The 12,601-nt window shown below is 35.4% G+C and overlaps 5 protein-coding genes across 5 annotated transcripts; 4 read left to right on the top strand and 1 right to left on the bottom strand.

The window, feature by feature from the left end:
• Positions 1-376: 376 nt before the first annotated feature.
• LOC133696804 (steroid 5-alpha-reductase DET2-like) lies at positions 377-1,696 on the top strand. The gene is made up of 2 exons (XM_062119082.1): positions 377-993; positions 1,097-1,696. The coding sequence occupies exons 1-2, from the start codon at positions 664-666 to the stop codon at positions 1,565-1,567; spliced, it is 801 nt and encodes a 266-aa protein (XP_061975066.1). The 5' UTR covers positions 377-663; the 3' UTR covers positions 1,568-1,696.
• A 1,177-nt stretch (positions 1,697-2,873) lies between these two features.
• LOC133696345 (small ribosomal subunit protein eS28x) lies at positions 2,874-4,086 on the bottom strand. The gene is made up of 2 exons (XM_062118517.1): positions 3,962-4,086; positions 2,874-3,302 (listed from the first exon to the last, which is right to left on the bottom strand). The coding sequence occupies exon 2, from the start codon at positions 3,299-3,301 to the stop codon at positions 3,104-3,106; it is 198 nt and encodes a 65-aa protein (XP_061974501.1). The 5' UTR covers position 3,302; positions 3,962-4,086; the 3' UTR covers positions 2,874-3,103.
• A 968-nt stretch (positions 4,087-5,054) lies between these two features.
• On the top strand, positions 5,055-6,592 carry LOC133696910 (inactive protein RESTRICTED TEV MOVEMENT 2-like). The gene is made up of 2 exons (XM_062119206.1): positions 5,055-5,450; positions 5,627-6,592. The coding sequence occupies exons 1-2, from the start codon at positions 5,336-5,338 to the stop codon at positions 6,502-6,504; spliced, it is 993 nt and encodes a 330-aa protein (XP_061975190.1). The 5' UTR covers positions 5,055-5,335; the 3' UTR covers positions 6,505-6,592.
• A 2,788-nt stretch (positions 6,593-9,380) lies between these two features.
• LOC133696918 (uncharacterized) lies at positions 9,381-10,588 on the top strand. Its single transcript, XM_062119215.1, has 2 exons — positions 9,381-9,529; positions 9,693-10,588. The coding sequence occupies exons 1-2, from the start codon at positions 9,430-9,432 to the stop codon at positions 10,496-10,498; spliced, it is 906 nt and encodes a 301-aa protein (XP_061975199.1). The 5' UTR covers positions 9,381-9,429; the 3' UTR covers positions 10,499-10,588.
• A 38-nt stretch (positions 10,589-10,626) lies between these two features.
• On the top strand, positions 10,627-12,469 carry LOC133696417 (uncharacterized). The gene is made up of 3 exons (XM_062118607.1): positions 10,627-10,698; positions 11,497-11,758; positions 11,843-12,469. Exons 1-3 carry the CDS (start codon positions 10,627-10,629, stop codon positions 12,094-12,096), a joined length of 588 nt encoding a protein of 195 aa, XP_061974591.1. The 3' UTR covers positions 12,097-12,469.
• The last annotated feature ends 132 nt before the right edge of the window (positions 12,470-12,601 follow it).

The following is a 12,601-nucleotide window of genomic DNA, read 5'->3' as shown; positions in this document are numbered from 1 at the left end:
GCTTTCGCCTAATTAAAATCTTTTTTTTTTTTGGTCAATTGAGACTTTTGCTTTCCCAATGAAGTTTTAGCCAACGAAGACCCTTTTTATTGCCCTATACAGGTTTTCTTCTAATTCTGTTTATAACTTTATTGTTATTATTATTATTATTGACAATTGATTTACTTGTTAATTATATAGATTTGTTTCCATATGTTCCTCACTATATTTCTACTTATAACTTATAAAAGATTGCCTATATTCATTCCAATTAATTAATTAATTTATTTATTAATTTTTCTACACAACAATGATTATATATGCTTTCATGTACAATATTCTAATTTCATAGACTAGATACATTCCTTCCTTCTACATTTTTTTTTTGCTAGAAATATTTGCCCTATTAAGATTTTGTATTGTAAATATTTCTATGCAGAAGTGATTTACTTTCTTAGCTTAGAATAATATATTTACTGCCTTATCTTTCAGCATCACACTTGTATGCATTGCCTTTCAATAAAAAATATGAGCCTTCCCTAGTCTAGATCGTCGAATGTTTAGTGCCAAAGAGTCCTTGCTAAAGTGTTCGGTTCTTCTTCAACAGCATAGCAAACTAGGGCATTGCTCTGTTTAAAGCAAGCCCGTCCACCTTCCTCAAAATTGCAGAGAAAACTGAAGTGGATGCAAATGGAGTCCATGTTGCTGAAACTCTTATTTCCATCTCCTTTCCTTATCAAAGCAATGTCTGCGGTTCCTGTTGCGACATTAGGATATGTTGGGCTATCAGAGGTAAGAGGAAAGCACATGCAATACTCCAAATTCTTGAATATTGGTGAAAAGAAGCCCATCGAGAAGACGATTCAAGTCTCTAGTAGAACTGGCATGCTTATTGCTTACACACCAGCATTTCTTGCCGGCACTGCTTCGTTCGGGCTCTTCCCAAATGATGATCTCAGGTTTTTGTTAGTCAAATCCACTCTAACCTTCCATTTCTTCAAAAGAATACTTGAGGTAATTGATCTCCCTCCTCTCTCTCTCTCTGTCACTAGCAATTTGGCAGCCTATTGAAGAAGATAAACCATGAAGTAACCAAGAAAATGTTTTTGTTCACCAGGTGCTTTTTGTTCACAGATACAGTGGAGGGATGGAAGTTGAGTCTTTGATTCCTATCACTCTTAGTTATTTCACATCCTCTGTGTTTGTCATCTATGCTCAACACCTAGCACAAGGACTCCCAGAGCCAGCTATTGATTTGATGTATCCAGGGCTTTTGTTGTTTCTAATAGGAATTAGCGGTAACTTCTACCATCATTGTCTCCTTTCCAAGCTGAGAAGCAAGGATGACAAAGAATACAAGGTCCCCAAGGGAGGCTTATTTGACCTCGTGATTTGCCCGCACTATCTGTTTGAGATTCTTGGGATCTTGGGGATCTCTCTCACAGCTCAAACATTGTATGCCTTTTCTTTCTTTGTTGGAACAACTCTTTACCTGTCAGGGAGGAGTTATTCCACTAGAAGATGGTACCTTTCACAGTTCAAAGATTTTCCCAAGGATGCAAAGGCTCTCATTCCTTTAGTATTTTGAACATGTAAAGGTTTAGAAGGAGAAGGGAGAAATTAGAATGAAAAATAAGAAATCAAAATATATTTTAATTTCTGTACTGTATTTGGAATGATATTAAAAAATTAAAATTAAAATGAAGTTTGAAGTTTATATTTTTTTCTTAAGATGAAAAGAATTAAGATTATAAAAAATATTCTACAACCGTGATAGAGTGATTTTAGCGATAGGAATACAAGTACATTAACAATAAAAGAAATGAATTATATAATTGTATTTAATTTATTCTTAAAAAAATGTTGTGTTTTCAATCGATTCTTCAGTCAGATTTTCACTATTAAAATTATATACGACCAAGTTGGATTTTATACATCCAAAATGCCTTATAATAATTTTTTCAAGGAAATGCCATTTTTTTTTTTTTACAAAACTTGTAAGAATATTAAATCTCAGCTTATTAAATCCTAATTGGATTCCCAGTTCGCCCTCTCTTACTCTATCTAGAGTTTCATTTGCACTCTCATCAAGCCATTGCTTCTCATTCTCATCAATCCATTACATCTAACCAAACAATACCTAATAACAGAAACCGAGCTACAACATATGTTTATACAAGTGTGCAGTTATCCTGCAATCTGTCTTTTATTCCATCTAGTCCCCCTCAGCAAACATTGATACAGAGACGGAGACTTTATGACAAAAGAAAGGCATTCCAACGTTAATGGTGTAACTATTAGATTGCGATTGCTTGCCGGGCATTCCAACACTAACAGTGGTAACTGCATGACAATCTCATGCTTGCTGTGCCTTGCACAGCAATAAGGTGCAACCACTTGGCAACCTCAGTTTTACCAGAACCCCAGTCCTTTATTTGGGGTAAAAACCTCCTGATTTAGCTCCCAAAAAATGTAAGTTCTGAATCAAGTACCAAATGGGCGAGATAACCACACATAAAATGGCAGTGGGATTATATCAACACCATGAACGATTTTCCCAAAAAAGCATACAAGAATGCAAGGTATAACCCTTGTGAATTGACAATACCTGCACAGGTAAAACTAGAGTGTACAAATGGAAAAGGACTTTCAATCATTGCGTAAATGCAATTCCAGATTACTGGAATCATAAACAAAGAAAGCCAAATCCATTTTTATAGGCATTTCAGTTGGAACGTTTGGCAACAAGGTCCATAGTAAAATCAGAGAACGTGGGGGGGGGCACCAGCTACAAATTTGCTACAAGAAAACCATACATGGAAGGTGGAACTCCCATATCCCAAAATCAGGACTTTTATGCTGAGATAACAGGTATCGAATTGAACACAGCAAGAGATTATAAGTTGCAGAAAACTTAATTTTAACAAGACTTGCAGGTTTGAACTGAACTTAAGACATTCAAAGCATTCTTACATATGACTCATAAATCTGGAATCCCAGTCTTGATAATCAAACTGTAAGCAAAAACAATGAGCACTCGCTAGCTAGTACAGAACAAAACAGTCCTGATTGACTACCAGCAAAACTAGGATGAGAATCTTGTACCAAAACAGTATGATGCCCATTAACGGAGTCTCCTAGCTTCTCTCTCAGACTCAAGCAATGTAAGAATGTCACCTTCTCTAACTGGTCCCTTGACGTTCCTCATTATGAAACGGTTCTGGTCATCAATAAACTTGACTCTAACCTGAGTAACCTGTCCTCGAGATCCAGTCCTTCCCATAATTTTCACCACCACAGCATGCTTAATTTGACTATCCATTCTACACAAAAACAAAACACAAGACAAACTCAGTCTCATCCAGTCAAAGCTTACATGTGGCTTAAATAGCCATCACCAAATCTCCAATTCAAATTGCTATAAAACAAAGAAAACCAACTTGAGAAAACTCATCAGAGAAAAACGAGGATCAGATAGAAAATGTTATCAACTTATAGTAACAACTGATACCAAAACCTAAGAAGCAAGAACTAACATACAATACATAATAACAGAAGCCAATCAAATCATAAAAGAAGGTAAATTTGCAAAACATAGAATTATCAATTCCAATAACTAAAATAAACAGAACCCACTTGAGAAAAACTACATAAAGAAAACACACTTGACAAAAAACCAGAATCACATAATAAAATTCTAAACTTGAAGCACAAAACAGAACAAGAATAACAAAGACCAAACTTTACACGCAAAGACTAACACACTCTACTTTAACAAACAAGTCAATGGAACCCGAAAATGGGTTTAATCAGAAACACAAAGTCCCTAACCCATTAGCCAAAGAAACTAAGAATCAGATCAAACTCTAAACATAAAAACGAAGAGCCAAAACTACAAAGACCAAACTTTACAAGCTAAGCTAAACATGTACAGTATTAAAACAATAATCAAAGATATAAAAGAAGCTAAGGTTTACGATACCTGAAAGAGCTACGGATGCAGAGAGAGAGCACGTGGCTGCTGCTGGGTTCTCACACTCACAGCAATGAGAGAAACAAAAACCCTAGAGAGACAAAGATGTTATACGGGGGTCTTTATATATAGAGATGAGGGCATAATTGTCATTTAAATATCATTCAGCCCAAAGACCACACTGATCCCCCGATTCTCAATTAGATCTCCAAACAAAAATAATTCCCAACTGGGTCCTCCATCTATAAGACATTACTTAATCAACCCTCTTATTACTTTTTTTCCTTTAAAATCATAAAAAACATATAAAGAGAAAATTTTAAGTATTTATAAAGTGATTCTCATATAATTTTAAAGTTGTATTTGGTTAATATTTTAGGTTAGAAAACATAGAAATGTATTCAGTTGAAGAGATGAAAATAAAGATTTTTAATAACTATTTATTTGAGAAAATTTTATAATAAATTTATATTCTTTTGAAACAGAAGTTATTGAAGAAAATGTTTTCTCGAATCTACTGTTCTAGTTTCTTTTTTTCTTTTTTTAATTGTAACCATAGTTGTTAAACAGTTAATTTTAAGATACATTATGAAGAATTTGTTCTGTGAAGAGAGTTGTTGCTTGCTCGAAATTGATCTTCAGTACTTATCCAATTGTGGCAAGGGCTACGAGATTCTCTTCACAGGAAGGACCTGCTACCACAAGCTCATGTAGATAGAGGCAGCCAGATACAATCTCCTGGTGAGCACTTCTGTTTATCAGGCACCGATTCTTCCACTAACATTCTTTAGTCGAGACCCACTTTTTTTTATTGTGCTGATTCTGTCTTCAGGTTTCCATTTTTGTCCGTAAGAATATTCAGTAGAACATTCATCCTTGGGCAGTACTTACAAATTTCTGTAAAAGCAAGCATTGGTCTGAGGTCTTCGAGTTTCCTTGTTTTGTAGATTTTGTTACCTGCATTTCTTTGCCTCCCCGTCATTTTTATTCCTGGCCTGTCTCTTGACTTGTCAGAAAAGTCTTTGCATATTGCTAATGACAGTAACTTGAGCTTTCTGTCAAGCTTAGATCCGAAAGGGTCAAAAGGTACGGCAGAATTCCTTACCAAAAGAAAACTCAGAGCAGAAATGTCTCTAACCTCAAGAAATCAACCTAGCTTGGTCTAATTGTCAAGATTTTGAGTACTGGGCAAACAAAGAACTTCAGCTTTATTTATTAAGCAGGTTATGCCTCATACATGATCATGGGATACTTGAAAATCTCATAAAACAGCAGAAACTAAATCAATCAAGAAAGAATAGTTTCCTTGTTAAGAAAGCCTAAAAGCCAGCCTCTAGCAATTAGCGAAAAGCAAAGAGAAGCTAACGCGAAAGAGGAATCGAAATGGCTAATAGGACACGCATTGGGGGATCTGCTACTATCCAGTATGAGGATTTTCAGCCCAAGTATGAATGGAAGGAAGAAGAGGGGGCAAGTGTTCTGCTTATTCATCTTCCTGGTGAGCTCTACCATTTATTTTTAGGCTTTATAACTCGTTCCGAACGATTGCTTGCGATTAACTTCACAATGTTCTAAATCTGTCAGAATTAGGATGTGTGGAAGTTTTGAAGATGATGTTAAAGAGACATCATTTTTTTTTTTATTATTATTACAATTTCTTTCCTGATTTTGTAGACTTTCTTAAGGATCAGTTGAAAATCACTTACGTGTGTTCGTCCCGCATCGTCCGAGTTACTGGACAAAAACCAATTGCTTACAAACGATTCGATCAAACTTTTCCTGCTCCAGAAAATTGTGAGGTGAATAAAATTCAAGGCATGTTCCAGAATGGAATTCTTTTCATTACAATTCCTAAAGCAACCAACAGACAACCTCACTCTGAAGAAGAAAAGGTGACCAAAGAGGCTTCTCTGCCTTCAAAAGACGCCTTAGCAGAGAATCCTATGACTTCTCAAGTCTCTCAAAAACCTGCAATGGAGGAAAAGGCTCAGAAGGTTGTGGAGAACACTGCAAGCTTTGCTAGCCCTCAAGAAGCCTTGAAAGATCAAAAGTCTCAAAAGGGGAAAGCAGAAGCCCCACCAAAAGTTGCTTCAACAACTGATACCATGAAGCAGAAAGATGAAAGCAGAAAGATGCCAGCAGAACCAGTTAAGGAGAAGACTTTGTTTGAACAAGAGGAAAGCATAAAAAAAACAACAGAATCTCTGACAACTGAAAGTGATGAAGGCTGCAAGAAAAGGAAAGAATCACTGTTGACTAGTGAAAATGCTCCCCTTAAAACCTTGGAGAAAGACAAAGAAAAGAGTGCTAAATTTGCTGCTGCTGGTACCGAGGAGAAGTCGAAGCAGGATTTCAATATTGCAGGCAAAGTCAAGGACGTGAAGAATGTAGCAGCAACTTCTGCAAAGAAGACCATGAAAGGACTTGGCACCATGGAGATAAGTGAAGAAAGGCAATCAATGGTGTATATGGGTGTGGCAGTCCTAGCGGTTGTAGCACTTGGAGCTTTCATAGCTTACAGCTATCGATCACCTGGAACTTCCAAAGACTAATTAATTCTTACAATTTCATGCACTAAGTTGTATACGTATTTGTATTTTACTACTATAATAATAATCTGACCTCAAATAATTATATAAATCATTACCTCCACTAATTTTTTGTTTGCTCTTTCAAACCCTTAATCATAAACTGAGAATGTTTTCATGTAGGGAATTCCGACCGGTGATGTACTGATATTTGCTCATAGGAGGTAAAGCACACTGACACAATATTTAACATGGTTCGGCAAACCTCCTACATCCACGGGAGAAGTCATTGCATTATATAGGAAGAGAACAAGATTTACAACAATAGAGGAGGAGGAATCATCCCCTCTTTGGCAACTCTCAACCTCACTCTATTTCTCTCTTTTCAGTGCTGCAATGGCAGCAACTACTGGCTGCCTTGGCAGCCCACTCTCTCCTACATCTCTCACATCTTTGGCTCTACTTTCCTTCTCTTTACTCTCTCATTTTGCTCTCTAATGTATGCCTCTATTTATAGGCATCTATGATGTTGCTCCACTTGTTCTTTTGTCAATAATGGTGGCTGCCAAACTTACCAAACTTTGACATTAGATAATGGTTGTTGGCTGCCACCAACAACCCACCATTGCAGCCATCTTCTTTGACAATGACAGCCACATAATTGGCAATATTCCAACATTTTACCCTGCCAAAGGCAGATAGGACATCCACAATTATATGAACAATGAACAGTGTAATCACAGCGGTCCAAGGAGAGAATCCCTCATTTGTTTGTGAAGTACAATAAAATCATAGCCTAATCATGCATGACGAAAAGGTTAAAGCTCATTTGAAGGAGACCAACAAAGAAATTTTTTGAAAAATATTCAAAAATAAATAACATCATTTTATATAAAAGTTTTGAAAAATATTCATTAAAATCAACCTAGGTAAATCTTACTAGGGCTTGACTGGATTATCCGAGACAAGGAGTGTGTTTGGTATTGCGGTAGCTTTTGTGATTGTGGTTTGAAAAAAGTTGTTTTATAAAAAGTACTTTTAGTTGAGGTTGGTTTGAAAAAATAGGTGTTTGGTTAAGACTGTGGTTGAAATTGAGGTTGAAGAAAAAATAGTTTAATGTGTTTGGTTAAAAAAATGTTTTTCAAATTGAGGTTATAAAATAATATATATATATATATATATATATATATATATATATATATATATATATATATATTAATACTAATGATTTTTAATGCAATAACATAATTGGAATTGCGACCAAATTTCACAAATGCTACATCATTATAAAATATCCTTCTAATTTATGTAGTGTTATTAAATAATATTAAATACTAGTTTTTCGAGTAAAACATAATTTTTTTAAAAAAAATCAACAATTTCATTATGTACAAAATTCATTCGACAATAACTACAATTATCATGATTTCTCCTGCGTGCAATCAAATTAAGTAAAATATTATCAGAAATAAAATTGAAATTACAGTACGAATAAATTTAATTTACGTTAAATTAATTATATATATATATATATATATCACGTGAACAATACGAGTGCAATTAATTAACTGTACTAGTTTTTCAGGAAATAAAAAACTTTGTGCACTAGTTTTTTTTTTTTAAAAAAAAAACTAACTGTTCACGTGAACAGTACGATGAATTAAAATTCACTCGCATTGTTCAATTAGTGAACAGTGCGCAATGGAGCATGGCTCCACTGTTCAATGAACAGTGGAGCATGGGTCAGCAGCATGAGAAGTAGCATTTTGCTGCTTCTCAAAACCTACGGTGCAGCCTCAAATATCAGTAGGTCCTACCAGCAAAACACCCTACTTTTCTTTAATCAAACACTAAATAATGTGGCTGCGGATAAACCTCACTCACAACCACACTACCAACCACACTGCCAAAGTGCCATAAGGATTAGCGTGCCAGTTACCGTATCAAATTTCAAAATGATGTGAAGCTCATAACTTATAGACAGGATGAGGTTGGATTATCTGAGTTTAGAATAGAGTATTTATGAGCCTATTTTTTTTTTCATAAGCCTAGTCCAACTGAATACCCTCCAAGGATAAATCCTTAAATTTCTATAATTCAAGTGCATGTAATAGTTATATAAGTGCAGTAAAAACATGTTAATAAAGAAAAAAAATGATTTGACAAATTTATTCTTGAAATTTCAGGTAATTATTTCTTTTCTTGTATTTCTTAAAAAAATATATTCATTGTCAATGTTCAAGTTGAGGCAACCTTTGAAGAAAAAAAAATTAATTCAATACCATTGAATCACTTATTTCACACAAGAAATTCAATTTCATTAATGATTTTTTTTAATTATTTTTCATGATAATATTCTTTCAAAATTAGTTTGACACAAATGATTTTATATGTTCCCAGTACTTGCTATTACCCTTTGATTTCGAGGCCAAAATATTGAAACACACAAGAAGCACACATAACTATTAAATGAATTTTGTAAAATATTGGAGTTCATGATTGGTACAATTATGGTGATAATACTGAGTAATGGGCAACAGATTGAGGATGCAATTGCTTAATCTTGAACTTTTGACACTTAATTGAAATTTGCATATAGTTGGGGGATTTATTTGTTGTTATGAAAATACGATTACTTTCAAATGGGGAAGGTGCCTAGCTATCCCTTCTTTTTTTTTTTTTTTATTGAAATATTTTTATAATTCATGGAAAACCTTGTACGTATATGTTCAAAAACTTTATGGAAAGCCTACAGGCCAAGGAGAGAATCCGTGTCCTAATTCCTTTTGTATATAGGAAGTAGAGGGACCAAAGTTAGAATCGACTCCAAGTCAAGAAAACCCAAAACATATGTATATATATAGATAGATAGATCAACTGTGACAACAGATATATTCATTGATAGAGAACAGTTGTGCTACGAGTAGATTAATTAGTTGGTAAATTGTTATGGGAATACGTCAACCCCCTCGATCGCGATCCCTTTTCGTACCGAAAACGGAAAGGATAGAGGAAGATGAAGCTCTTATATTGCGTGTTCATCTAGCTGGTAGGTTAAGAATATTTCTTGTTTTGTATTAAACCAGATTTTCCTATGGTATACAATTTGATTTTTGATCATGAACATTTCTCATTTAAACTGTGGAGTTATTATTATTATTATTTTACAATATTTTGTAAGCTTATTTTTTGGTAACCTATGCACTATGCAGGTTTCTCTGAGAAGGATATAGATTGTAGGATAATTGCACCATCACATTATATCAGAGTATGTAGTGATCCTGCACTGAAAAACTGGCACTTCAATACACTTTTTGAGAGCATTCCAGAGAAATTCGACCTCACTGAAGCAAAAACCAAGTTTGATGATGGAATTTTCACCATCAAAGTTCCAAAAGTAGTTTCTGAAGAAATGAGTGCTGGTGCTAGGGCATTAGAGGCCACGGCAAGACAAGAGGCTCCTAGCCTGCAAGAAAGTGATGCAAGCAAGTCAGGGTCTCAAAAAAGTGAAGATGTTGCTGCAAATCAACAAGCTCGGACAACCAATGTAGATAAAGAAATATTTACAGAAGCCAAAGATGTTGAACGTGTAATTAAAGGCATGAATGGACGAGTGTCTCAAAAGGGTCAAGATCATCAAATCCCTTCCAAAGCTAATTTTCCATTATTGTTTACCAGAAATATGGAAATAGATGGTCAAAGCACTGTAGGGCAAGTTGGTGATCGGAATGCCATTGAAAAGGATAGGGAGAAGAGTGCTGAAAGCGTTGATCAAGAGAAAGAAGGGGAAGGAAAGGATATGGAGAGGAGAGCTGAGAGTGTTGATCAAGAAAAGGAAGGGGAAGCAAAGGATACGGAGAATGCAACTTCTTCTTCCAGCAAGTCAGCGAACGACAATGTAACAACGGTTGTGACCGAAAGGCGATATATAGTAGAGAAATACACCATAATCTCATTGATTATGGCAATTGGAGCTTATGTATTCTATAACATCCATGGCCAATCTAGAAAGAAATAACCTGTAAAATGAATATGAATATGTCTGCACATCAGCAATAAATATTGGATCAATCCAACAAGAATAACAATAACTACTTAGTTTGATTCACTAACCTTTTTATATCTGCACTATTCTTGTACATAAGCATGCAACATGACTTGCTTGGTACTGGCCACCGCACCTATGAGGCAGTTAAATTTACACTGTATTTGAAGCAGGTCTCATCTGTAGTTTTATATACTTCCACTTCTTAACGGCTGAGATAAACTATGGCTACAATTTTCTTATCCATGAATAAACAATGAGCTAGACTGCTAGACACCATGCTTCAATTGGTCTTGGGACCGTGTTTTAACTTCTCAAAGTCTTACACCATTCTTAATATATTTGTATTTTTAACCAAACATGTTTTTATCTTTTTTTATATTTATACCTTCTGTTTTACGACACTAATGAATTCCCAACAAAAACAAGAATAGCTATGAAATAATGGTGGCTGTTCCGTATCCCTTAAATATATACATTAGCCTTGTACATGTAATAGTACGAGACAGTCTAGAATAAAGTATAGCTAGCTAGCTAGAATTCTCTTGTATGTTAATATGCCTAGTCTCTCCGATCAACTAAAAGAAGTTTGTAAGCCTCACAAAAAGCATGACTGGCTCTTACTCTACCATGCCATGGAAAGACAGACAGACCAAAGAAAGAATCCCTCCTTTTTTATATGTACGTAGTAAGTTATACCTCGTAAAGTCCAAGAGGCTATTAAAAGCCATTAAAATAAGCCAAGCAAACAAGAAAGAATATCCTGACTACCTATAAAACCAGAAACCGAACCTGCAATCTTAAACATTGTCACATAGGTGTGTGTGTGTCTATATATATATTCCAAGAGGCTATTAAAAGCCATTAAAATAAGCAAAGCAAACAAGAAAGAATATTCTGACTACCTATAAAACCAGAAACCGAACCTGCAACCTTAAACACTGTCACATAGGTGTGTGTGTGTCTAGCAGGCCACGACAAGCCAAGAGGTTGCTAGCCTTCAAGAAACTAGAGACGAGCAGAAGGCTCAAAATAATGGAGAGACTGCAAAATCTGCTGATGACAGAGAAACTACTGCAGGGCTAGGTAGCGGTAGTGTTCAACCAGAGGCCAACAAGAATGAACAACATCCGAAGGAAAAGATGTGGCTACAGCCAGAACCTGTGTCGGAGGATGTTAAGTGGGAATTGAAGGAAGAAGAAAGCTCATTTTTTCTACTTATTCATCTTCTTAGTGAGTTAGACAGTTTATTTTAGGTTTTATTATAGCTGAAGCTTAGGTTAGTTAAACAGGATCCCCTTTTTTTGTTTTTTGCAGATTTCCAGGAGGACCAAGTGAAGATTATTCCCTTGTCTTCATCCCATGCCATTCAAGTTCATGCAGAGCGATCACTTGTTAGTAATAGAAGGAGAAGGTTCAATCGAGATTTTCATGTTCCAGAAAATCGTGTTGTGAATAAAATGCAGGCTAGGTTCCAAGTTGGAGTTTTCATCATTGAAGTTCCAAAAGCAACCACCAGACAACCTTGCCCTGAAGCTACCGAGACAAGGCTCCAATCCCTCCAAACTTAGCTGCCTCTTCAAGCGTTGGTGGAGAAAAAGGTAAGCCAGATTCACAGGAGGGTATAGAAGAAGCTGCAAGCAGGGAGCCTTCAAGGGTCCGGAGCGTCATAATAGTGAAAAGGCCAAACCACCGAATGAAGTTGGACCCTTGAAGTAATCGATGAGGAATCAGAAGTGAGATTCTGAAGCTCCAAGCCCTCTAAAAGACACAAGCAAACCAATAGCTCAAAAGGGTGAAGACGAAGCTCTTCGATTCAAAAAGCTACTTCTTCATTGGAAATACATAATAAGGAATATATATTATCCTAATAAAGCAAGGGATGTGGAGAAATTATCGCTGTTAAGATTAAAAATAATAATAATCTTTATTCACGTGTTTTCATGTGATCATGCCTTGCTCCTTTAGATTGGATCATGGCTGCAGATGTGATAGTTGTGGATTTATATATCTACTTCTAATAATAAATTGTTTAAAAGAAACAAAGTTTAAAAGCTCCCTTCTTTTAATAACGGT

This window comes from Populus nigra, chromosome 6 (assembly GCF_951802175.1).
Source record: "Populus nigra chromosome 6, ddPopNigr1.1, whole genome shotgun sequence".
Classification (NCBI taxonomy): Eukaryota; Viridiplantae; Streptophyta; class Magnoliopsida; order Malpighiales; family Salicaceae; genus Populus; species Populus nigra.
This window is presented reverse-complemented; position numbering and strand designations above follow the sequence as displayed.

What these genes read in the sequence shown, in the direction of transcription:
- LOC133696417 (XM_062118607.1), top strand. Translation starts at nt 10,627, where the DNA reads ATGCAACATGACTTGCTTGGTACTGGCCACCGCACCTATGAGGCAGTT. An exon ending in TTACACTGTATTTGAAGCAG is followed by an intron (nt 10,699 to 11,496) that starts GTCTCATCTGTA and finishes TGTGTCTAGCAG; the next exon opens with GCCACGACAAGCCAAGAGGT. An exon ending in TCTACTTATTCATCTTCTTA is followed by an intron (nt 11,759 to 11,842) that starts GTGAGTTAGACA and finishes TGTTTTTTGCAG; the next exon opens with ATTTCCAGGAGGACCAAGTG.
- LOC133696345 (XM_062118517.1), bottom strand. Translation starts at nt 3,301, where the DNA reads ATGGATAGTCAAATTAAGCATGCTGTGGTGGTGAAAATTATGGGAAGG.
- LOC133696910 (XM_062119206.1), top strand. Translation starts at nt 5,336, where the DNA reads ATGGCTAATAGGACACGCATTGGGGGATCTGCTACTATCCAGTATGAG. An exon ending in TCTGCTTATTCATCTTCCTG is followed by an intron (nt 5,451 to 5,626) that starts GTGAGCTCTACC and finishes CTGATTTTGTAG; the next exon opens with ACTTTCTTAAGGATCAGTTG.
- LOC133696918 (XM_062119215.1), top strand. Translation starts at nt 9,430, where the DNA reads ATGGGAATACGTCAACCCCCTCGATCGCGATCCCTTTTCGTACCGAAA. An exon ending in ATTGCGTGTTCATCTAGCTG is followed by an intron (nt 9,530 to 9,692) that starts GTAGGTTAAGAA and finishes TGCACTATGCAG; the next exon opens with GTTTCTCTGAGAAGGATATA.
- LOC133696804 (XM_062119082.1), top strand. Translation starts at nt 664, where the DNA reads ATGCAAATGGAGTCCATGTTGCTGAAACTCTTATTTCCATCTCCTTTC. An exon ending in TCTTCAAAAGAATACTTGAG is followed by an intron (nt 994 to 1,096) that starts GTAATTGATCTC and finishes TTTGTTCACCAG; the next exon opens with GTGCTTTTTGTTCACAGATA.